Source organism: Emys orbicularis, chromosome 7, assembly GCF_028017835.1.
Source record: "Emys orbicularis isolate rEmyOrb1 chromosome 7, rEmyOrb1.hap1, whole genome shotgun sequence".
NCBI classification, from domain to species: Eukaryota; Metazoa; Chordata; order Testudines; family Emydidae; genus Emys; species Emys orbicularis.
Window position 1 is genome coordinate 56266984 of NC_088689.1, and position 23513 is coordinate 56290496.

At 41.7% G+C, this 23513-nt stretch overlaps 1 protein-coding gene across 1 annotated transcript in view; it reads right to left on the reverse strand.

Annotated features, from left to right (window-relative positions):
- CDHR1 (cadherin related family member 1) overlaps positions 1–23513 on the reverse strand; it is a 56953-nt gene that overhangs the window by 16086 nt on the left and 17354 nt on the right. Inside the window, exons 8-14 of the mRNA XM_065408539.1 lie at positions 23230–23373; positions 18198–18276; positions 13468–13568; positions 11376–11579; positions 7889–8041; positions 4901–5065; positions 2313–2380 (exon numbers count right to left, since the gene is read on the reverse strand). Coding sequence (XP_065264611.1) covers positions 2313–2380; positions 4901–5065; positions 7889–8041; positions 11376–11579; positions 13468–13568; positions 18198–18276; positions 23230–23373 — 914 coding nt within the window. The remainder of the gene's footprint in view (positions 1–2312; positions 2381–4900; positions 5066–7888; positions 8042–11375; positions 11580–13467; positions 13569–18197; positions 18277–23229; positions 23374–23513) is intronic.

The following is a 23513-nucleotide window of genomic DNA, read 5'->3' on the forward strand; positions in this document are numbered from 1 at the left end:
CTGAGTGCTGTGCAAATCCATGGAAAGAGACAGTCCCTGTGCTGAAGTGCTTACAATCTAAAAAGACAAGAACTACAAAAGGTAGTTTTATTATCTCCATTTTACAGATGGGGAATTGAGGCGCAGAGAGATTAAGGCCTTGTCTACACACAAAAATTGTATCACTTTAGCTATACCAATATAGTTAAAGTGGTTCAGCACCCTGGTGTGGACTCCGCTATACTGGTATAAGGCAGAGTTATACTGTGTCATAGGGTAGATAAACCCCACACTGGACAACCAGGGGTTAAGGAGCTGGTCTGGGCTCAGCTACCCCCACCTGGCCATACCTGCAAGAGAGGCACAGGCTGGAGAAGGAGCTTTAAAAGGGGGGCAGAACAGCTCACTTGTTGGCAGACCAGGGAAAAGAAACAGATCTTCAACCCTCAGCTCCCAAGGAAAGGGCTGATTGAAGGCAGGAGCTTCCCAGACAACCACTGCCTGATGGTCCCTGCCTGAGGGAAGGGAGGGACAGATCTGGATACATGCTGAGGTGGAGTCACTCCCCTCTATCCTTTACTAACTCCATTTATTTGCATTAATTCTCCTTGCTTTTTGTTCACCAACTACCCTGGAAGGGGAGGGACTTTGAAGTGACCTGGCCAGAAGGCCAAGTCACAGGAAGAGGCAGGCCACCACAGAGGCAGAGCAGCCATTGGCAGGAGACCCCAGTGGACAGAGTGCTGCTATGCCACACCCCGCCATGAGGAGGTGCCAGTGGTGAGTCGACCCTTTCACATATGGACATTGCTATTCCTATTTGGGAGGGGGAATATTCCAGTATAATGCACCTTTATACCAGTATAACTACATCCATGTTAGGAGTTGTACCAATTTAACTGTTTTGGCAGAAACATCACAGCCCTAACAAACAGTTAAATTGGTACAAGAATTGCATGTAGTGCAAGCCTAAGTGATGTGCCTGAGCTCATGCTGGAAGTTTGTGGCAGAGCTGGAAATTCAACCCAGATTTCCGGAGTCTCAATCCAGTGCCTTAACCAAAAAAGTTCCATGTTTAGGAAAACAAACAAAAAAACCTCACAGCAGCCTCATTTCCCTGGTTAAATTCTATTTTAGCTTTAGGAGTGTGAGAATCAGAATAAATTTGCACACACTTTTGTTTCCCCACAACATCTTTTTTTCCCCAAGCCTTCAGAAGTTTTTTGGCACCAGCTGTTACATTTTAAACTTAATAGGTCTGAGTGCATCGGATGGCCTTTGCTTGCTTGCTTCTACCCAATTAACAGCTTGCTTGAGGATTAAGTGAGAAGCTCAAAATAAGCCGTGATTTAGAAGCTCCTGTATGTGCGCCCTTGTTTGGATGTTTCCCAATAAACCCCTGAAATTCTGGATTTGACTGCCATAATTAGCATCCTACTCAAAGTGGGGAGCAGAGCTTTAAAACCAGGTGGGGAATTAATAGAAGAAATAAAATTTTGCGGGAGAGGGGGATGAGAGTCTGGACAACATACGCATTTGCAAGTTCTTCTCTCCAACCTCTTAAGTCATAGGGGTGAGGGGTTCCGCAGAACCGTGAGAGATGACCAGCCATATTTGAGATGGCTAGGAGCCCCAGCCAATTATTTCATTTGCAATAACTGGGGTGGGGTTGGAGAGCTGATCAAATGGGTGCTCATTTTCATCTATCCTACAACAGGAAGCAGGAGCTAGGTATCTATTAGAGACCTGGTGAACATCCTGTTCCCTTCCTCCGTGCCCTGCTGCTACTAGTGTTACATGCAAGCAACAGTTCTAATATCCAGTGGTGCCAGCCACCAATGCTAGAAGTGCCAACAGTGTCAGACCTCAGAAAATGTTGTGGGAATTTTTAGATATGGTTCCCATGAATTTTTGGTCTTTTCTGTACATTGGGTTGAGTGTTGAAATGGCATCGTTTTTGCAGCTAAACAGGGGCGTGTGGGGTCCACAGAACTTTCGCAATAACCAGCACAAACAACCCTTCTTCCTGCAAAAAGTACTTTTTAAATGATAGTTTGAACAGATGCTATGCATTGTCACTTAGCTGCCCTATGTTTCCTTAGGGGCATGTGGGTAAAACACCATAGACTCATACAACAAGTTTTTGCCTGTTTTTTGCAGGAGAAAATATTTTAACAGAAACAACTCAGGAAAAAGACATAGGGTAAGTGCCTCCCCCCTCAGATAATCTCAACATGCATTTGTCTGAGATGCCAGCCGCTGTCTTAACCCTCTTATTTAATCAGTAGTGATTTCTCTTTTTAATGTATTCAAAGGTTAACTTTTTTACTTACAGATCAGCTCCTGTTCCATATATGGAGTATTTGACTTCTCCCCAGAGTCCCGAATCTGGGTCTGTAGCCTTAAGAAAAGAATTCAAAGGAGTCCTGATTTATTAACCTGTAGTAAAGTGTACTTTCCTATTGTGCCTAATAACAGCACACTAAAAGGCAAACAGATTTTTCTCCTTTTAAAATATTTTGTCAGTATATTTATGGAACTTTCATTAACAATTTGCATTTGGAAGTTTGCAAAATCAAATGGTAATGGGTGATACAGCAAAGCTTTTTCATACAACCACATCCTAAGCACTCTACATGAACATAAGCAGTAAAATCTATAATGCTTATTGGGTGACTCCATTCTTAGGCATTTGACATTATCTTGTAACATCCTTTCTTTCATAGGAGTAAGGAGTGCATTAGTGCACTGATTAAACAAACAACTCATTCTCAACCTTTACTAGAGATCAGCTAAATATGAGTGCAGTGTCCCTGGCCAAAACGGTCTTTTAAACAGCACAGAGATTTTTTTTAAAAGACTCTCCGCTGTGGTATATTTAGTTGATATTTGTACATAACAATATTTCAATTTGGCTGGTGTTTTGATCATTCTTGTGCATGTGGGCCCAGGTTGCGCTGCAGGTATCTCTTCAGATGTTGCAACTTTGTTCTGCATTCTTATTAGTTTCTCCACAGGTTCAGGGTTGGGAAAAGCAGTTGACTTGCTAGAGGGAGCTATTTCTGTTTTCTTTGGTACCTATGAGGATTTTTTTGTTACATCAGTATGTCTGTCCATCTACCTCTAAATGCAAAGAAACTTGATGTAGGCAGGTGTGCTGTGCTGTTGAGTGTATAACTGGCTTCCTCACTTGCTTGTTTAAACATTGCTTGCTTGTTTTGCAGTCTTTAGCAATGTCTTTGCTTTCTAAACTTATGCAAGGCCAGTGTAACTCATCTGTGGCCTTGTGGGGAGTGGGGACGTGCATCTGGTTCCCGATAACTACCATGGATTCTTGTCAACTTCTGAGGTCTCATAACTTTGGGTTCTTTTTACTGGATTCCATTTTGCATGCTATTTTTTCTTGGGATGTCCAGTATTCTCTAATACATCTTTCATATGTATCCGTCCTGCTAGAACAGTAATTACTTCCCAAGCCTACAGTATCTCAACTTGCTGGGTTTGTCTCTGAATCTGGTTTAGGCACTAATCTGGTGCCTACATGATGTTTAGTACTGAATATGAACTGTGCAGATGCGCTGTCCTCTTTGCCTTTGACCAGAAGGGCCTTATTTTGCTGCTTTTGCAAAAAATTTTTTTGTTTTTAAACATTTTCTGCAGACCACCTCAGTGTTGGACACTGTTCTTCTTCTTCTGACTACTACAGTAAGGAACATGATAATCTCTGTGCTGTGCTGCCTTGGTGCCAGTGTGTCCTATGGTGAGCCTCTTCTTTCTTGTTTTGATGTTCTTCCCTATATAGAGTTTAGTGTTTTCACCTCTAGGATCTGCAGTTAGTACTTTCAGTAGCATTTGTGTCATTTCACTGCCTCTGCAGCACACTGACTAGTTTGGGCTCCCTTAGCATCCTGCCTCAGGCATCTATGTCTCTGGTGCCCAGCCCTACGGGATCTTGTATCACTCCCAAAATTTACACGTGGCTGTCGACTGCCTCAGCTTTGTGTGGCATACTGATCTATGGGTTCTAGCTCTGACTCTAGTGGTTGTATTAAACAGATGTATAACATTCCTTTTGGGCTGGAAATGTTTCTTCAGTGCTCACAGGGTCTCTAACATTTTGCTTTTCTTCCTCTGACAGTGTGAGATATTGGTAAATGTATAAACAAACTCTTCCCATTTCTGAACACACGAAAGCAGTTTTTACATTGGGGTCATTCTTTTCCAAATCTGGTGCATTTTTATAGTCTTGCTCGTGAACAGCATAATTATGCATGTAGCAATCATGTCATCTTTGCAATCTATGGAAGATGGGACTAGAAATTCACTAGCAGCCATTTTCCTTTCTTTTTGTTCAACCTCAATCAAATCCAAGTCTTTCTTACAACAATGCCAGCCTCGCTCAGCTATCACTGAATCTTTCAGCTGGAGTGTGAGACATTTTTGGGGCTTAAAAAACCACATGAAATAAAATAAAAATGGCACTTCAGACACATTGTCTGAAAAGGCTTTGCTGAAACAACAGCTACCTTGCTGAGCATTGTGTGCTAACATAACAATATCAGACACTGAGTTGCTCTACACATTAGAGCTTAATATACCTGCTACTCTGGGTATGGTGATAGCTGTGAGTCCATATGGCCTTGATCCCAAATGCACTTAGTTATGAGACTGCAGGAGCAGGTTTTCTTTTATTCATTGATTTAAAGATGTTTCAGCAGGTGAGCAGCCAACAAACACAGGAATGACTCCCACCCATGTTGAGGTCAATGACAAAACTCCCATTGACTTCAGCATGGGAGTAGAATAGAGCTTATAAAGAATAAAAAGTTATTAGGAGGACAGAGCCACTGACATGCTTTGGCAGTTTCCATAGACAGATAGTTAGATCAGATACATCTCTGGAAGACTGAATAAAGCTTACTGTTACAGCCACTACGTTGGACCCCCCTGGGGAATTCTCTGGAATCCTGGCAATGTAATAGTCAGATGAGAACTTTGGGACGTTGTCATTGGTGTCCAAGAGACGTATCACTATATCCGCCGTTGAGCTAAATTTCTCAGGAGTGTTCACCTCTATGGCAAGAAGCTAAGAAGATAAAATAGTGAATTCTACTATTATTATTGCAAGTATTTGGGAGGCATCTATCACTATGCCTAGGTGCATTTTATCACAGTTAGAACGGAAACCAACACCACAAGAAGGAAAGCATGCTTTGTGTAACTGGGCAAATCATGCAAAAATCAAACTCATTTTTTTAAATTGATAAACATTTTAAAATAAACTTCAGCCATGTCTGTGCCCACTTTGTGTTTGCTTTCCTTGAAAGTCTGAGCAATCCATTTGAATTTTTGTGGGAAGGGAATTTCAAATTTGTCTCTGCAATAATGTGCAGAAACCAAATTTTAAATCTGTATGTGTCATTATTTACAGTAGAAATGCTTGCCTGACTGTCTGACTAATCACAGTTTCCAGCATAGCTCAGACAGTGCATATTGAAAATCAAATATCTGCAGAGAACTGTTCCAATTTTTTTAAAAAAATGCCTCAAATACATTGAATTAGCTTGAATGATGGATAAAATGATGTATCTGCTGGTGAACATTTTGCAGACACAGAGGCTAAATTCATCAGATTATTTGTACCACTCCAGTGTTCTGCAGCTATTCACAGAGGGTGACTTAACTTCCTTGGATGGACTCAGGATGGGAGACAGCAGCAACTAGATAAAATATCAGAGCCTGCAGAACCTGGTGTCATTGAAAAGCCTAGAACAAAAAATGCATTTTACATCTCGCCATAAACACAGCCAGGCTGGGACTCATGTATTTAAAAGCAGGATCAAATTCCAGAGGTTCCACTAATGAGAACTCCTAGCCCAAATTCCCTTGAGCTTGAACCTCTCTGAATCATACTTTCTGAGTGTAGGTGTCCTGGTGAAGCTTAGGGGAAGAGACAGCCTTTGTGACTACCGGGCCTGAGCAATTAGGACTTTATTAGATAGTGACCAGCACCTTGAATTCCATGTTGAAATGAACTACTGCACCAGGGCAGCTAGACAGAGCAGTAGTCAGTGCGAGATGTTATCATTCTGCCCCTCTGAAGAGGCAAGCAGCTGCATGCTGCACCTGATCGAGCTGCTAAGTGGCCTTCTAGATTAGCCACTGTAAATTTAAATTGTAACAGTCCAGTTTGGAGGTGTCAAATGCCTGAGTTACAATGGGCTCCAGGCCTAGAGGAGTGGGCTCATTTGTCTGGTCATTTGAAAACAAAAGATGTTTCTGGCCACTGTGCTGCTAACTGGGTATCCAGGAGAACTGAGGAATCTAGCAAATGGGTGAATCACTGTGATAACTGGAGGGCAGAAGCTCTCCACTGAGCCATTGTCTTTGTCAATTCCTCAGAATGTGTTCTGGTCAAATAATTCTAGATCACTCCTTGGGTGTCATGCTTTCCACCTACATCCTGGAGAATGGACCTGGCATGCTGCTGTATACACAAAGGGCAGACTAATGTTTCATTGATTTCTATGGTATGCTAATGGGCAACAGTAAAGTAGCAGGGAAGGAGTTAATCACTGATTAGGGAAGGTATGACCGTTTTGATGAACTGTTGGGGATAGGCATTAGAACAGAAACCAGCCCAAATCTTGTCCAAAATGTTAACTGAAAGAACTCACTCTGGCAGTGGGGGTAGCAAGTGGCTTGAACTTGTCAAGTATATAAGACAGCTAGTGAATTGTTTGAAAAAAAAAAAAATTGGCATATTTCAAACCTGGATATCTGATTTTCCCACCACCCTCCTTTCCCAATAGGGAATTTAGAAACAGGCTTTGTATTTTTAGCAAAATCTGTGCAGTTTATTTTAAAACTCTTGTGCAAATCATTTTATCCAAACAAAGTGAGAGATCTCATAAGGAATAAAAAAATCCTCTTCACTTGTAATTACAACTTTTGGTGTTCATTGCAATAGCATTCAGCTGAATTCTTTCAGTGTTCATGAGCTGGTTGGTTCAATATAGAATTCAAGGAATTCATGAGCTGTGTGATTTCTTTAGTGGTCTTATAGTAACTTACCATGAATAAATCTGCACTACTTGTAACTGATTTGGGCAATGCTTTATAATTGGTCATGAAGCTTCCATCTGAATACAATAATAATATGTTGTATTTCTAAAGCACCTTGAATCTAAGGAGCACCAGGTGCTTTACAAACAAACATGACAAATGGTGGAACTGAGACACAGCAGTGAAGTGACTTGCTGAGGTCACATGGCAAATCCTGGGCATAGAACCCAGGAAATCTGACTCCCACACCACTCCCTCTAATCATTACAGAAACTGCCTCTTTGTATACAAAACATGCAGAGCCCATTAGTACCGAACTATAACTTGGATAAAATATTTTATGAGTAACAAGGTGCTGAAGGCAATGAGCTACAATAGAAAAGTAATTACCCATCAGCTGGGGTCTTCCACCAGTTCCAGCAATAACACTGTAAAGCAAGACCATGTGCCACATGGCCTAAGTGTGAGTAGGTGAAATCCTGGATTCACTAAAATCAGTGGGGCCAGGATTGCATCTAATGAGCTTATTGGCATAAGTGAAATAGTCACCCTGATGTGCATAGTCTACAGTGCTTCAGAAACATCACAAAATGAAATTTCTATACAAATGTAACAGCTAGAACTCCTTGCATTCACTGGGCCAAAGATAGCCCACGGTCCTCAGTTACACTCATTAAACACCACAGCAGTCAATGACCTGAGGGAAGAATTTGGCTTGGTGAGCTTCATTTACAGGGCTATAACAGCATTAGCATTCAGTCACACAGCCCCAGTTGAAACCAGAAGTCAAAAACCCTCACGTATATGAACCTTTTAATTGGAGCAGGCAAGGAACATACTATACCTTAAAGGTTAACAACTGGAACTTCTCATAATCTATAGCACCAGAGTTCTCCACTATTATGGTAACCTGAGCCTCATTCAGCACTGTTTGGGGAACAACTCGGAAAATGCCACCGGGTCCAACTAGCCGGAGGTTGAATTTAGCATTGGCCCCCTGGGAACAAAGCATAGGTATGAAAGTAAAAGCAGTACAAAGTGATGTTGCTTTGCTTTCAGCAGCAAGGCTGCATTTACTGTTGCATGGCATAGGCTCCGTTTTTATTCAGTATGTGTATAATTAGAATGTGTGTCTGACTGCTTAGAACCTTCTGTTCTCCATCTCCTGGGTAAGAGAGTGCTAAGAGGCTTACTAAAGTAATCGCTGCAGCTCTGGTCACAGGGCACACGTGGCTTTTAAAAAAAAAAAAAGATTAATTATTCCTCCAATTACAATGGAAAAACACTGCACTAGGGCTGGCTAGGTGGGCAATTCATGTGAGAAAGAGGCTTTGACTAAGCTTCAAGGCTTGTGTCCCTTAAGCTGGTTGTGTTCCAAGGAACCAGGAGCACATAGATTGGTGATTCTAGTAAGGTTTATCCCTTCCATCTTCCTGACCAGGATTTTATAACAACCAAAGAAGCAAGGGTCTCCAGAGAATCCATCCTGTGCTTTTTGCAGTGTGATTGATGCATTGCTGGACAGGACTTAGTGAGTTTAGTCAGTACTGTAGGTATGTGTATATAGAGCAATGAAGCTTTTTATGTGCTGCACTGCTTTGTCTTTGTTTTTGGTTTAGGACGCTCCCTCTAACCTGCAGAGAACAGGTGACTGGAGGTAAAGGATGACCCAGTGGTGGAACAGTGGAAAACAAGTGAAATCACTGAACAATAGTCATATATAAAAGGCATCAACCTGGGGCATTCTGCCATGCACTGTGATAAAGGATCAAGCTATTGGACACCAGAACAATTCTGTCAAGTTTTATCTGAACATGGCAGGGGAATGGTAAAAAAAGGAAGGTTCATACAGATAGCCGTTTTAGCCATTAATCTGGCAGACATTTATGCGTTCCTATAGAGGATGGGGCAAGATGAGCTGAATGTGATTTATTAACTAATAGCAGGTACCAATCTCTCAACAGCTGTGATTCCCAACTATCGCCATCAGCCACAATCACCGATTGGCGGATGCTGATGTCCCTCCAGGATGCAGTACTTCTAGTAGTGGTGATGTAGAAACAGGACAGCCCCCACTTGCTGATGTACACATAGGTGGACTAAGCCTGGGCAGTCACTGCTTCAGTACTTGCCCATCTCAAAGGGAAGAAAGCCAATGTTAATCCCCAAAGCAAATCTGAATATTTTCAGGTTCAAGCTCAGCGGCTTGTGTTGCACTGGAATCCAAACTCCCACAATTAAAGGATAGCCCATTGGCTCCTTTTTGCCTGCAGTGGAGAGTGGAGTGACACATACAAATACCAGCTGGATGTGACTGATGTGCATGGAATGAGTAAGAGCAGTGGCAATGTGGAATGCTATCTTCCCAGCCAGGCAAAGATCCCCTATGCATGGGACTCCACAGGTTTTCGGGGGACCATGCTGTGTTGGAGATGGCTGCTCTGCATAGTTTGCTTCCTCCCAAAACTGAGTGACTTTCTGTCAAGAAATTTAGCAGAACCCACCTCTGGTCAGAGCAACCCATGTTCCATGAGCCCAGTTGGACAATCACAGAGCACAGGAATGTCAGGAGAGCCAGTGGAAGCATGGCTGCTGTCTTTCCTTATAGTGAGAAGAGGCATGGAGCGTAGAGCAGATGGGCTTCCACTCCATACTCCTCAGGCTTTGCAGAAATTAGAGGCTGTACCTCCAGCTCCATCCCACGCCACCACTAAGCAAAGTGAGCCAAGGACTCAGTATGTAAAGTAAGAAACATTGTTTACTTTACATTTTGCCTTGAATGAGTGCGTGTGCAGAAGGGGAATAATTTGGCTTTAGGCCTTTAAAAGAAAAAAAAAATGTGCGACACTGTGCAACAGTAAACATGTTCAGAAATGAATTCGATATAGGTACAAATGCTTTCTGTATATTTTATAGTCTGGTTGTAATCTACGTGACTTTTTTTTTTTTTTTAAACTCCAAGTAGAGAAAAAGCCAGCATAGCAGTTTTTCAGTTTGCTTCCTTCTGTTGCTGCAGCAGCAGCAACAATGACAGGACTGACTGGGCACTCATACGTAAGTAGTCGTTTATCTGCTTGCTGCAGAGCAGCAGGGGGAAGCCATTGGGTTTGATAGCAGTACAATAGTAACAGCACAATATTGAGTACAGTGACATAAGAGCATTGCTGTTAACAGAATACAGTGCTGTTAACATCACAGAATACAGAATTCTGGGATGTTGTCACTCCCTAAACCTCAGGCTAACTCAAATGGAGGCCAGTGGTACAGTAGCTAACTTAAGGTTTCCTATAGCAACTATTGCCATAGTATACAAGTGCTTCTTAGGTTGGTTAGAACTACAGGGTGAGGTCCCAAGTGGGCTTCATGGAGTCTTTCTTCTCCTCCCTTGTCTGGCTATCGGATGCTCTTCTTGGGGTATAAGCTTTATCAAACCATGCACTGCAACTCATGGTAATGGATAAAGGCCAGAAGAATGATAAGTTATAGGTTTTACTAACAGAAACAATGAAAGGGGCAAGGACTGTATTGTCTCCATAAGGTTGTGGGAGACAGCAGTAATAAAGCTACTATTTGTAAAGCATTTTGAAGTTGTAAAATGCTAAGTAGTCCTCCTATTACCTCTAGGAGTTATGCAAGAATGTATTATCCCCATTTTACATATGGAGAAACTAAGTGAGAGAGGTGAAGGGTCTGATGCTGATCCCATGTCATTGTAAATCAAGCGTAACTCCACTGAACTCAATGGAGTTATACTAGTGGTAAAACTAATTTGAGATTGTAAATAGGGCCTAAAATGTCTAAGGGCTTTTTTACACTTACTGGCGGGGATCGATGAGTGGTGATTGATATATCGGTGGTCAATTTAGCGGGTCTAGTGAAGACCCGATATATTGACCGCAGATCGCTCTCCCATCGACTCCTGTACTTCACCGGAATGAGAAGAGTAAGGGGAGTCGACGGGAGAGCGTCTCCCATCGACATAGCATAGTGTGGACCCCGCAGTAAGTAGGTCTAAGCTACGTCAACCTGAGTTACACTACTAACGTAATTCAAATTGCATAGCTTAGATCGACTTTCCCACATAGTGTAGACAAGACCTTAGGCCCAGCAGGAGTCAGTCTCTGAGCTGGGGTTAGAACTCATGAGGTTCAAGCCAATAGACCGTATCTCTCTTTTAAGCATTCACAACACTGTTAGTGGGCAATCGTATTAGAATACGAATAACCTATCCTTGCTCCTCCCCAAAATTTAGGTGCCCAGATATTACAGTGAAAGGTGCTGCAGAAAACCCTTAGACAGCCAGACTAGATAGATACTCTTCACAAACTCACCTGATCTGAATCGTTGACAGTAATTTTCAGGCCCCTCAGGATTTCACCCTCGGGTGGGTGCTCATACATTGTCAATTCAAACCGATTTTGGGGCCCATTTTCTCCATAGAAAGTTGGTGGGTGGTTGTTGAGGTCGACGACCCTTATAGTCACAGTGGCAAAAGCATATGCTGTCACATCACCATCTAGACTTATTTCTGATGCCTGTGATAGGTAAAAGAAAAACTGTAGTGCTTTCTTTGTGGAGAACTATCAGTTCAATTAAAATGTTTCTTCTCTCAGGCCCTCAGAGGTCCTTAATCTGTGTGAACAAATCACGTTGATATTAAGGGTAATTTTGTACATGAGTTGAGTATGCCTGATGCCTTTACATTTGTCTATATCTTTAAATTCATGTTAGAAACCTTGGTCTGAAGCTTAGGGGTGGAATCTTGGCTCTATTGAAGTCAAACTGCACTGACTTTCAGTGAGGTCAGGATTTCACTCTGGAGCGCTACGAACTTGCAGAAAGTCGTATTTGTGCTCAGCCATCCAAAAGCTTAACAAAACCGATGGTCCTGCATTGGTCACAAGGCCAAGTCTTCAGAAAAGAGCTCCACAATCCACCTCTGTCCTAGAATGAAAACTGCTCTCTAGGGACGAATTACCAATTGACATAAAATAAGAGATGATCTGAACTTTTGCCCAGAATGAAGGTTCAAGGTGAATAGGAACCCAAAACGCTTTGAAGTTCCAAAAAGCTTGGACTTTTCCTCCAGGTTATTTTTCAGGTACCCACGCTCTTCTTGGTTCTGGCAGAGGGCATGAGTGCTGAAGCACTGTGAGAAGAACTGTGCTTTTGCAGTATTTGGGGGGCCATATGGGAAGAAGAAAGTACTAGAAATTTCCTTCTCGAGAGACTGCTCTCAGATTTATAGCCCTGCTTTGCTGACCCCATGGACAGGCAACCAAACTGAACTGAACTACCAGACTTGTTGAGGTTCACCCAATCAATACTCTTCTCATTGACTGTGCCTCTGATGTTTCTTCCACTACAGAGGAAACTCTGGCTGCTGCTTTGTATAAGAAATTGGTTACCAGTAACTGAGGAATCAAACTCTAACTGGTTAAATTAATCCCTGGTGTACACCCATTTCAGTCAAAGAGTTTTCAAACCAACACCAATTATGGCCCAATATTTCAACCTTTGTTCCACTTGCATCAATTGACTTGATGGTACAGCATGATGCAACATGATTTTAACATGAATTTCTCTAGAGGATTTTATGTCTTAAATCTCTGAGCATGTAGAGCCAGATTCTCAGCTTGAAGTCAATAGCAGCCCACCAATTTACACAAGCTAAGAATCTGGCCCTTTACTATTGTTTTTAGTATAAAATAATTCAGCATTTATTTATTTATCTTTGGGCTAAGTCACAAGGCCCTTCTAAAGACTTAGTCTAGTTCTTATTCAGGAAAATTGCCATTGTTTTCAATGCATGTTTGTGTGAGGAAAAATTGATAAGGGCCTAATGATGTGACCCTGTGCCATTAAAATGTTGATCGTTAGAATCCTGTGTAAATTTAGGCAGCATGTCACATTCATATCCTGTCTCTTTAAAATTCTGTTCTCTTTCCAGTTCTAACCTTGGACGTGTGTGTCAAAGTTGTGTTAGAGACCCAGTCAAGTGGATATGGATTTAATAGCTATGATCCACTATTCAGCATCATTTATCCTAACCCTCTCAATGATTATAGATTTAATAGTAATCCACTCCAGCAGATATGGATTTAATAATTCATTAATTTTCATACTCAGTAATAAAAATTGAAAATAGAGAGTGAGCAGACAATCACCTAAGAGAAAGAAGACTGTAGAGCTGGGAATTAATTTGTGACTATTAGATTTTATTTCCAAGAGGAAATTGGGGGCACTTTGAATATCTGGGCAAACAATGGGAAATTATGCTGATTTACATGAGGTGATGATCTGACCTTTGAACATACAAATACAACATGTAGCATTTAGGACTTGGTTCATGTTACCTGTTTTTAACACAGATTGACATTCATGGCTAGTAGATCACGGGCACAGGGAAACTATGGAGCATACCTGAATTTTTAGTTCATACACTTCTTTCTTTAGTTTGCTTGGGTTTTTTATAACAGAAATAGCTCCAGTCGTATTATTTATTTCAAAAGATCCTTCATTTCCTGTCACAAGAGAGGGGGACATTTGATTATGGCGATCACATTTTCCAACTTCCTGAAAAAGAAGAGTTCTAAAAAAACATTAGCAGTAAAATGTACAGTGCTTTGTATAAAAAATAAGTTGTAGTTCCTGTCTAGCCGCTAAGTGACAATGGACTGTGAGGTAGGGCACCTAGGGCAGCCTCTACAAGGAGTAGTAACTTACCGGCCTGAACTCACTTTGGATAGCAAGAGGTAAAAATTTCATTGCTACCACATTTTAGGCATATAGCTGGTGGTCATCACGGGGGTGGATGTAGATGCTTGAAGTGGTGCAGTTTTTCTGGATCATGTAATGTTTAAATATTATTGAGCAAAAAAATCATACAAATGGCCATAACTCAGAAACAATTTAATTTTTAACCAAAATTGGCAGAAAGCTTCTAAATACAATTGATAATGCAACTATGTACTCAAAAATAGTACTGTTTTAGAAAGTTTGGGAAATATTTTGCCCCAGGTGATATTTTATGCATTTTCCCATACTTTTTTTGCCTTTGATTAAAGCACGACAGTATGAGCTCATCACATGACAGTCTGAGCTCATTTGTACCATGTAATACATCAAAATATTTGTCATTATTTGTGCAATGGATTAAGTTGCGAAGTTTTGCAGATAAGACTTTCTACCCCCTAATTATAAAACATATATTTCTGATGATATCTGCTTGCCCAGAGGCATAAGTCTAAAGCACCCATGATACAAATGTAATTATCTTTTTACAATCACTGAACACAATGATGATACATGTAAACTATTTATATAACAGTAATGACTCTTGGTAAGAAGGCTGTAGAATGTCTTGTATGACTATATCACGTGAATTACAAAAGTATAATAATGTACTCTTATGTAATCCCTACATAACACTATGAGCTCCTGAATGTCTAATGAAACACCCCCTCGGGCTTTATCAAACTCTGGAGCACTCCATGTAGCTCGAAAGCTTTTCTCTTTCACTAAGAGAAGCTAGTCCAATAATAGACATTACCTCACCCACCTTGTCTCTCTAATACCCTGGGAACAACATGGCTACAACAACACTGCAAAAAAACAAAAACAAATGTGCAGTCAGATAATACTTGCTCAGAGCCTTATCTTTTGTGCAGAGATGCTGATGCTTCCCACAGTGCTTGTTGAGTGATTGCTTGATGCTCATGGCATGTTCATACAACACTAAAGAGTTTGGCAGTCCGGTATACTGCTCCCCCATTATCAATTAGCTTATAGTATATATCTGGCTTCTCTTCCTCCAGAAGTCTGTCTTCTGCTACATTTACACAACCCTATCTAGAATAATTCACATGACCATACTGGAAGTCAAGTGGAAGAATCTTTACCAATATCTCAAGCTACATGGACTTGTTATCTTCTCTCTCTTTGCTGCTATGTAATCCATCAGTAGTTGGGAGAAATCCATTAAATAGTTTTCCAAGAAGAGAAATGTATCTGAACAGTTTTTTCCTTGGGTAATGCAAGTATCCATGAGCTGGAAGGGTGATTGGATGCTGTTCACAATGTCTGCCTGCCAGAGCATTCAGTGTTTCCACTGTTTTCTCTGTGTGCCTTTTCTACATCTTCAAATGCTTCAATCCATTTGGAGCTTTCTCCAAGAAGCATCTCTTTTCATCTTCTGGGAGAACATCATTGTTCATGGAATCACTAGCTGCAATCCATTTCAAACCATTCATTGCCTTATTCATAAGTTTGTGAATTCTAATGCCGCGGTTATATACTTTCACTCTTAGAGCCTGGCTGATGACTGAAACACCACAGATTTGCTTCCACAAGGATGTCACTTGCCTGCATCTGACTGCCTGTATCACCCTTGAAATTCATTGCACGATGCATGCCTCCTATCTGAAGGTGGTCATGATCAAATTCATGTTAATTCCTCCATTTAATCAACTGAGTGTTGCAGGAGATTGCTTCATGATACACACCATAGGTCCAGTTTTGGATCAGAGAGGGAAATACCCTGAAGCTATTTCATCATAGTGTACACTGTATTAACATCAGTTGCTGGTGCAGGAATCATTGGACAGTAGCCAATATTCATAAAATATAAAATAGCAGACAGGACAAACTTCTCAAATCAGTCTATTCTACAAATATTAACAAATATTTTGATGTGTTACATGGTACAAATAAGCTCATGCTGTCTTGTGTCTACAGACTTTTGTTTTAACCAAAGGCAAAAGTTTAGAGAAAAATGCATAAAATATATCACCTGGGGCTAAATATTTCCCAAAGTTTCCAAAACGGTGCCATCTGTTTTCAAAGGGATGTGGGGTTCCTAATAGTTAGTTTGCAAAAGAAAGATCAGAGAGATATGCACAATATACAGAAGGGATTCTACGTCAGGGTGGAGATCGGAGCAAGGTCGACAGCATTTCTCCTTCTATGTAACACTATCCTCCAGATGCACAATAAACTCAACAAGGCAGTACTTCTGTGTTAGAAAGAGGGGATAAAATGGGAATGGGATTCACTGGACAAATTTTTCAACAGTGATTTGTGCTTTGGATACTGTTGATTTTGGGTTCCCTGCTTGCAATGCCTTAAAAAGGTGTGATTTTCACAAAGTGCTGAAATTCAGTTTCCATTAAGGTGTCTGAAGTTGGATATTCAAAATTACCAGTCACTTTTGTACACATTGATTTCATGTGCAGACAGAAATAAAAATGAGCCTTCTCAGTTTAATTGGCAAATACTTAATAATGCCTTTGCAAAAACAAGAACCGCTCTCACTAATATCAGCTAAAGTGAGAAGTCTGACAATCTAACCAGAAAACAGTCATTCCTTCTGCAGCATATATCTCTAGGGGCCTTAGATGTCTGGGCATTTAAAAACTCAACCTCCTAAAAGATGATAGTGTGTAAAAAGGCCTTCTGTGGATATAGGGTCAAATTCTGACCTGAACACCCGCTGAGGCTCACAGGCAGAATCTGGCTGATGGAGCTGGTAGGGCTGTGTACTGATTCAGCAAACCCACTCTTCCATGTGTCTGGGCAGAGCATCAATTGCACCATTTGTACTATGCTCCCTTTCTGACATGGCTAATTTGCGGAGCGAAGCAGAAGGCAGCTTCTGGAAATATAATAATCACTTGGGTGCTTGCTGCCCACATCTTTGCCCCATCTCCTCTGATAAAGGTAGCCTGCTGCATGAAGAAAGCAGGTAGGAAATGAAGGCACAGGAAAAGAGCTTGGCTGCAAATACTTCATTAGTCTGAAGGGGAGACTTACGCTGGATATTTCTCTCCCTGCCCTGCAGCATGTATGGAAATCTGGCCATGAATTGGGTTTTGTGGCAGAGCCCATGCACTCATGGACAGGTCCATTGTTGCTGCAAGGAAATCAAACTGAAAAGAACAGGAGTACTTGTGGCACCTTAGAGACTAACAAATTTATTTGAGCATAAGCTTTCGTGGGCTACAACCCACTTCATCGGATGCATGTAGTGGAAAATACAGTAGGAAGAAAAGAAAACTCAAACCTGGAAGAGTCGCCTCTTCAGAAATAAAGGCTGATTACATGAAAACCCAGTCATTCTTCTCTCTCTCTAATTTGACTTTAATGCTCATTTTAAAATGTCCAATAATGCCTTGTTTTGCGAATATCTGCAATACCTGCAACTTCATTAAAGTTCATTAGACACCACATTGAATGATACAGACATATGTGGCAGTAAATCATTAAGATTCATAAGCCTGAAAAGTAAAGCCTGACTGAGAAGAAGCTGAAGTCAATAGTTGTTTCAAGCAACAATACATCATATTGCCCAATTACCATAGGGAAACTGGTAACTCAGAGTGTGACATTATGTACATTCTGTAAGACAGCATATTTTGAAGCTTAGGGTTTCCTTTTTAAAACAAAAAAGTGATTTTAAAACAAAAAGTGTAATAATAATTACTATTCATAAATAATTAACAATAGCATGTTATGGTTTCCTTGCATTTTGACAGCACAAACTCAAGGTGTAGAATAGGGGCCTCTCTTGATTGAGGCCAGTGTTTGCATGGGGGTGCGGGGAAGTAAGGCAGTGTTCTTCCTCCCATACCTATTCCCCCACCTCCAGGGCTTTGAGTGGCCGGAATAGTCCCCATCTCTTCCCACTCCAGAACCATGATTGGTTCCCTCCTCTCCTTTCTGCTCCCACACTTCCTGCTAGTGAAATCTCACTAATGTACATGGAAACGTGAATAAAATGTGCTGGCCTTGAAGTTGCATGGGTCTCCCAGTGTGTTCTTCTGTTGGCTACCAGTTTAGATGGGAAAGTCCCTCAGCGCAGGGATCATTTATGTCTAGTAAAGTGCCAGGCACAATGTTGGTTCTTAAACTATAAATAAGCAAAATAAATGATTCCAAGATGAGCAATGTAGCTCCATGAAGCAAACACTAAAACTCAGTGAATAATCTCTGGGCTGCTCCCAGCTAGACAAGAGCCAGGAATAGTTTCAGGTGTCTGACCCTATTTCATGAGAGGTATCTTCAGCTTTACTAGACTCTAGCATGCTACATTCTGATTTAATGTCATGTCTAGCTTTGACATCCCTTAGGATTTCATGCCAACTGTGTCTACTCACCATTCACAAGACAGTAATGAATATTATTAGGCTTTCCTCGGTCACCGTCAAGAGCAATGACTGTTAGTACCTCAGAGTCCTAGGGAGAAATGAGGAATTACAGCTTAGGTAGTGAGAGCAAAGAGCAGTCAAATTGCTAGCGAATATTAATAAAATCCACTCCAGCCAGTTCCTCCCCTATAACCAGGTGATAGGTGCTCTTGCTGTGGCTGCATGAGGATGACAGCAGGGGCCTATGCTCCTGCCAGAAAATAAGTCACAGCTTGACTTTGTATCAGGCCATTTGACTGGCTGATCTACAGGCCTGGAGTGTGCTCAGGGTTAGCTTTTGGGGCGGGCACCCTCCCCCTGTTAAGGGATCTGGGGCTCTTTTGCCTCTACTCTTCTACCAGTAAAACTCCCACCTGCCCATCCATGTGCTGCAGCAGAGGGACTGGTTGTTCCAGGCCATTGTGAGGCCTGTACTGCTTGTAGACTCTTTCCTGTTCTGCACTGGGAGTTGATATGGAAGGTCGGGTAAATTCTCAGTGTGAAATGCTGAATGTTGACAGGTCAGTTAGTGTGTGAGTCAAATGGCGATTAAAATGGGGGATGTCCATGCTATTGAATTTGGTGAATGGGAGATGGGAATGTCGCAGGACTGCAAGTCGCAGTCCTGGGACTATTCGTTACCAAAATGGAATGTTTTCTGGCTTATGGGCTATGCTAGCTGGTCAGGCAATATAGCTGACCAAGACCAAGTTAGTTCAGGGATCGACTGAAGGAGACCTAGGGGACGTCCTAATTATTAGTTGGAACAAGGGATAGCCTGTGTTCAGGAAATCAGCTGCAACTAGCCCTTGCTGCAAGGCCTATTTTAGGTTTTCCTTGTGATGATGATTATGATTATATTCAGTGCCATCTGTGCCATTCTTTGAGAATGGGAGCATCCTCACTGCAGCATCCTGAGCCAAGATCATGCCAATCATTTTAGTGTCAGCAAAATGTAAGGATCCGCAGGAAAGGCAGAAGCAACTTTCTGGCTTGTGGGTCACACAGTTGTTGCAAAGTGTAACTCTGGCTCACAACTGTTAATCCTTTCTGTTGCCAAAATACTGTGCTGACTTGTCCTTTTCCCACCTGCCCTTCTACTTTTTCCGACACAGCCTTTTATGAGCAGCTATGGAATCAGAGAATGCTGCTCTGCTCCCCTGTGGAATGGTTACTAAACCCATGTGAGCATTTCATGGCAATGCTGAGTACATTAGCCCAAACCGAGGCAGTGAATTCTATTCTGCAATGGTTTTAAATACTGTTGCTCTTTACTTCCCAGGGAACAGACCACCATGGTAAGTGGACAGAGCCTGGTAAAAAAGAACCAGAGATGGGCACAAGCCATACATTTGGATGAAAGATTCTAAGTCACAGTTTGGGAGTGTTCACCCTCTAGGTTTTAGTTAGGCTCATGACATTGCAAAGACTGGAGCCACTTACAAAATTCAGGTGTAGATTGGAATTCCCTGGCCATCCAAAAGTTTGAGAGAACTCAGTTGTAAGATTTTTGGTTCATGTCCACCTCCGATTTTAAGCAGAGGAAGTCAGCTCTATTTCTTCTGTCCTCTCCTCATACAGACATTATATTCATTTAAATTAGGGTACCTTCATTTCCTAAAACTCCTCACTTAGAACTTGTCTTGCAAGGTCCTTTCTCAGTTCCTAATGATATCAAAGGAGTTGAAATGCCCCAAACCTTGCAGGCTCAAGTCCTCTGATTTGATCCTGGAAATGCCACTCAACTGTTGTAGACCTCAAATATGTATGTACTGGTAACTACTCCACAGGTTTCCAGTGCTTGGAATTGCAATGGCTCATTGCCACGTAATTCACCAAGCAGCAGATGGTCATTTCTGGTCTCTCCAATAAAATCAAGATAGACAGCAGAAGCAATCTATGGATCCCAAGGCAATGTGATTGGTAAGTGCTATGAAACAACAAGGAACATTTGTGGCTGTCTTTAAAATCTTTACAGTCTTTCATTTTGCCTAATTAACATTGCTGTAGGCTAGATGGTCACCAACATCAATAAGTTTTGCACAATTTCCTCACACAGGTAGGCCTATTGATTGAACTGGGGCTGCTCCCCGAGTAAAGGAGCCAGGGTGGCACATTCTAGGCCCCTTTGTAAATTTCAGTCTACATCAACATAGAACAAGGGAACCCTGAGATAATGTTAAATCGTTGCAAATAGTGATTGGAAATATTTCCATGACAACCACTGTATACTTCAAACAATGGCAAGGTTCTGTCAGAGCAATAGCAATAACACAGTTTACAGTATGTGCTGGCAAAACCATTCCTCAAAGAGTTACTTAATTTCTTTACCATATTGATGAACAAGATATTCACAGAGAAAAAGATGGATAAATAGCCACAGAAAACATCAGTGTTCTATTTCTAACTTTTTATGCTGGAAGATGGATTTAAAGAATGGCTATTGGAAGAACTCCAGTGCAGTCCCTTGGATAGAGATAGAGCATTTTGTCATGGGTTAAAAATGTTAACTCCAAGAAAGCACCACCCAGGAAAAAAAAAGTAGCAACTTCATGGAACTAAAGCTGAATGTGTAAATAAGAGTGAAAGCAGCAAGTGCATTTCTCTGTGTGAAGTTTGCTGTAATGGCTGAGGCCATGCTGCGAAGGACACTAGTATTTCCATCATTATATCATCATAATAGTGTAAATTGCAGGGCTCAGACTGGATGTAATTAATACTTACTAACCCATGGTTTCCACAGTAAATACCATGTACTGTGTGCACTTGATAGATATGGGTCTTTCAAGATCACTTGGCAACTACATAGAGTAAATTAGTATATATCACATTTTTAAAGCCTCTTTCAATCCAAAGGATTGCGAAGTGCCTTAAAAACTACCTACAATATATACAGTAATCCCTTCCACCTCACCACCCTGCTGAAATGCAGCACTTTAGGCAAAGAACTACAGCAACTATTTAACAGCATACAGCAATGCTAAATTATAATTTAGGACAGAAAGTAAGGAAAACTGCGTCTACTGAAACTGCAAGGGAAATTTAGGTAGACAGAATGTAGCCACACTGCTACTAGAAGTCAGAGTCTACAACTCAGTAACTTTATGACTAATAATACCATTTGCAGTCATATGTGCTAGGAGAGGGTAAATCAAAATCTCATGGTTAAGAATGAAAGCAGGTCTGCACTGGGCTTAGGGAGGAATTTCCACCGCCTTCATATATAGCAATTAGCTAGAGATATGGTGTTGTTTCACTTTCCTTTGAGGCATCCAGTATAAGGCACAGCTGGAAGCAGGATAGTGGACTTGATGGACTATGGCTATGGCTAATACCCTTTGGACTATATGCTACGGTTAATACCCTTTCTGTTTACATGTGGCTGAATTGTTATTCAGGATTCTTCCATATCATGGAGCATTCAGAAGCTCCAGTATGCCTGGGCTCTGTGGCCATGGAATAGAAATGGAACCTGATGGAGATATCTCCTCGCGGCAGCCACGTACTTGCTGTGTAGCCACTGACCTCCTGTCTCCACCTGAGAGTTATTTGCCCGATTGACAGTTTGGTTTCAGAGCTGTCAGCTGACTCTGCAGGCTGTAAAGGCCATGTCATAAACAGATAGTTAAGGGTTAATACCTCTTTTACCTGTAAAGGGTTAAGAAGTTCACCTAGTCTAGCTGACACCTGACCAGAGGAACCAATGGGGGGACAAAATGTTTCAAAAGGAAGGAGGGAAGTTCCCTTTGTCTGGGTCAGTTTCAGTTTCAGCCGGAGTGGAAAAGATCAAGGAATCAGTTCTTATCAGAGTAGTGAGTATTAGAAAAGGAATAAATAGGTTTTGTTTATTTTCTTTTTGTAACTTGTCTTGCGATTAGGGGAATAATCAAATTGGGTATTCTTTTGTGTAACTAAGTTTTGCACAGGGGAACATCCTCTGTGTTTTGGATCTATTGTCTGTGAGAGTAGCTGGTATGCTAATCTCTCCCAGAGGTTTGTCTTTCACCTTTCTTTTCTTTAATTAAAAGTCTTCTTTTTAAGAACCTGATTGATTTTTCCCTGTTTTTAAGATCCAAGGGGATTGGGTCTGGACTCACCAGGAATTGGTGGGAGAAAGGAGGGGGGATGGTTAAATTCTCCTTGTGTTAAGATCCAAGGGTTTGGATCGGTGTTCACCAGGAATTTGGTGAAGAAGTCTCTGAAGGCTACCCAGGGAGGGAAAGGTTTTGGGGGGGAAGACAGAGTTTCCCAAATGACTCAAACTATTTGGGTGGTGGCAGCCAGACCAGATCTAAGCTGTTAATTGAGCTTAGGAGTTCACATGCAGGTCCCCATATCTGTACTCTAAAGTCCAGAGTGGGGGTGAAACCTATGACAGGCCACTTGACCCATTCCATCTCCAGAGCCATCATTCAGCAGAGAAGATCCCACATTACTGGCATGTCAGGGCACCTCCTCCCTAGTGACTCTAAGGGAGATGATGCCTGGGATCTGGTATCTTATAGGGCAGTAGGGGAGCAGAGTCAGAGTTTTCCTTGGGCCATACCCTAGCTGATGGCTCCAAAACAGACCTCTCAGATGGTAAGTACAGGTTCATCTGGGTAAAAGATCTCCACTTGCAGCAATAGTCAGAGGCCTCTGCAGGGCTGGCTGGGTTAATGGGGGTTGCTCATTTGAGCTCTCAACCACTTTCAGAAGCGCTGCAAGTCCCTACCATGGAGTGGCTGTTAATCATGATCCTACTTGTACAAGTAAAAAATCCCTGTGACTTCAAAGAGAGCTGGAGCAGGCTCTCTGTGATTTTGTCATGGATACAAATAAGTACCAGCATGAGATTTACCTGACTCATTTCACTTAAGATTCAAGTCAGAGTTTGAACGTAGGTCTCCAGAATTGTGAGGCTGCTGCTGTAAACCACTGTGACACCTGGCCCCACTGGTTTGTCATGTTGAAAGGTTTCTCCATTACTTCTGGGTCTCCTGTAGGTGAAAGTGATACTCACCGCCAGGGTGTCCTCATAGACATAGCCATAGTAGGGAGTCCCAATGAACATGGGAGGGGTGTCCTGAACATCCTCCACATTGATAGTGACTGTGGTTGTGGCTGAAAACACCTTGTTGTCTCCCCTGAGCTTCCCACCACCATCCTACAACAGAACGCATTGTCAAGTCATTATGCTGAAATTCACCCACTGGAACTCCTGATTGGAGATTTATCAGCTCACAGAACCGCACACTCCTGATTAGTACACTCCCAAAACTAATGCATCTCCTGCAATACATACAG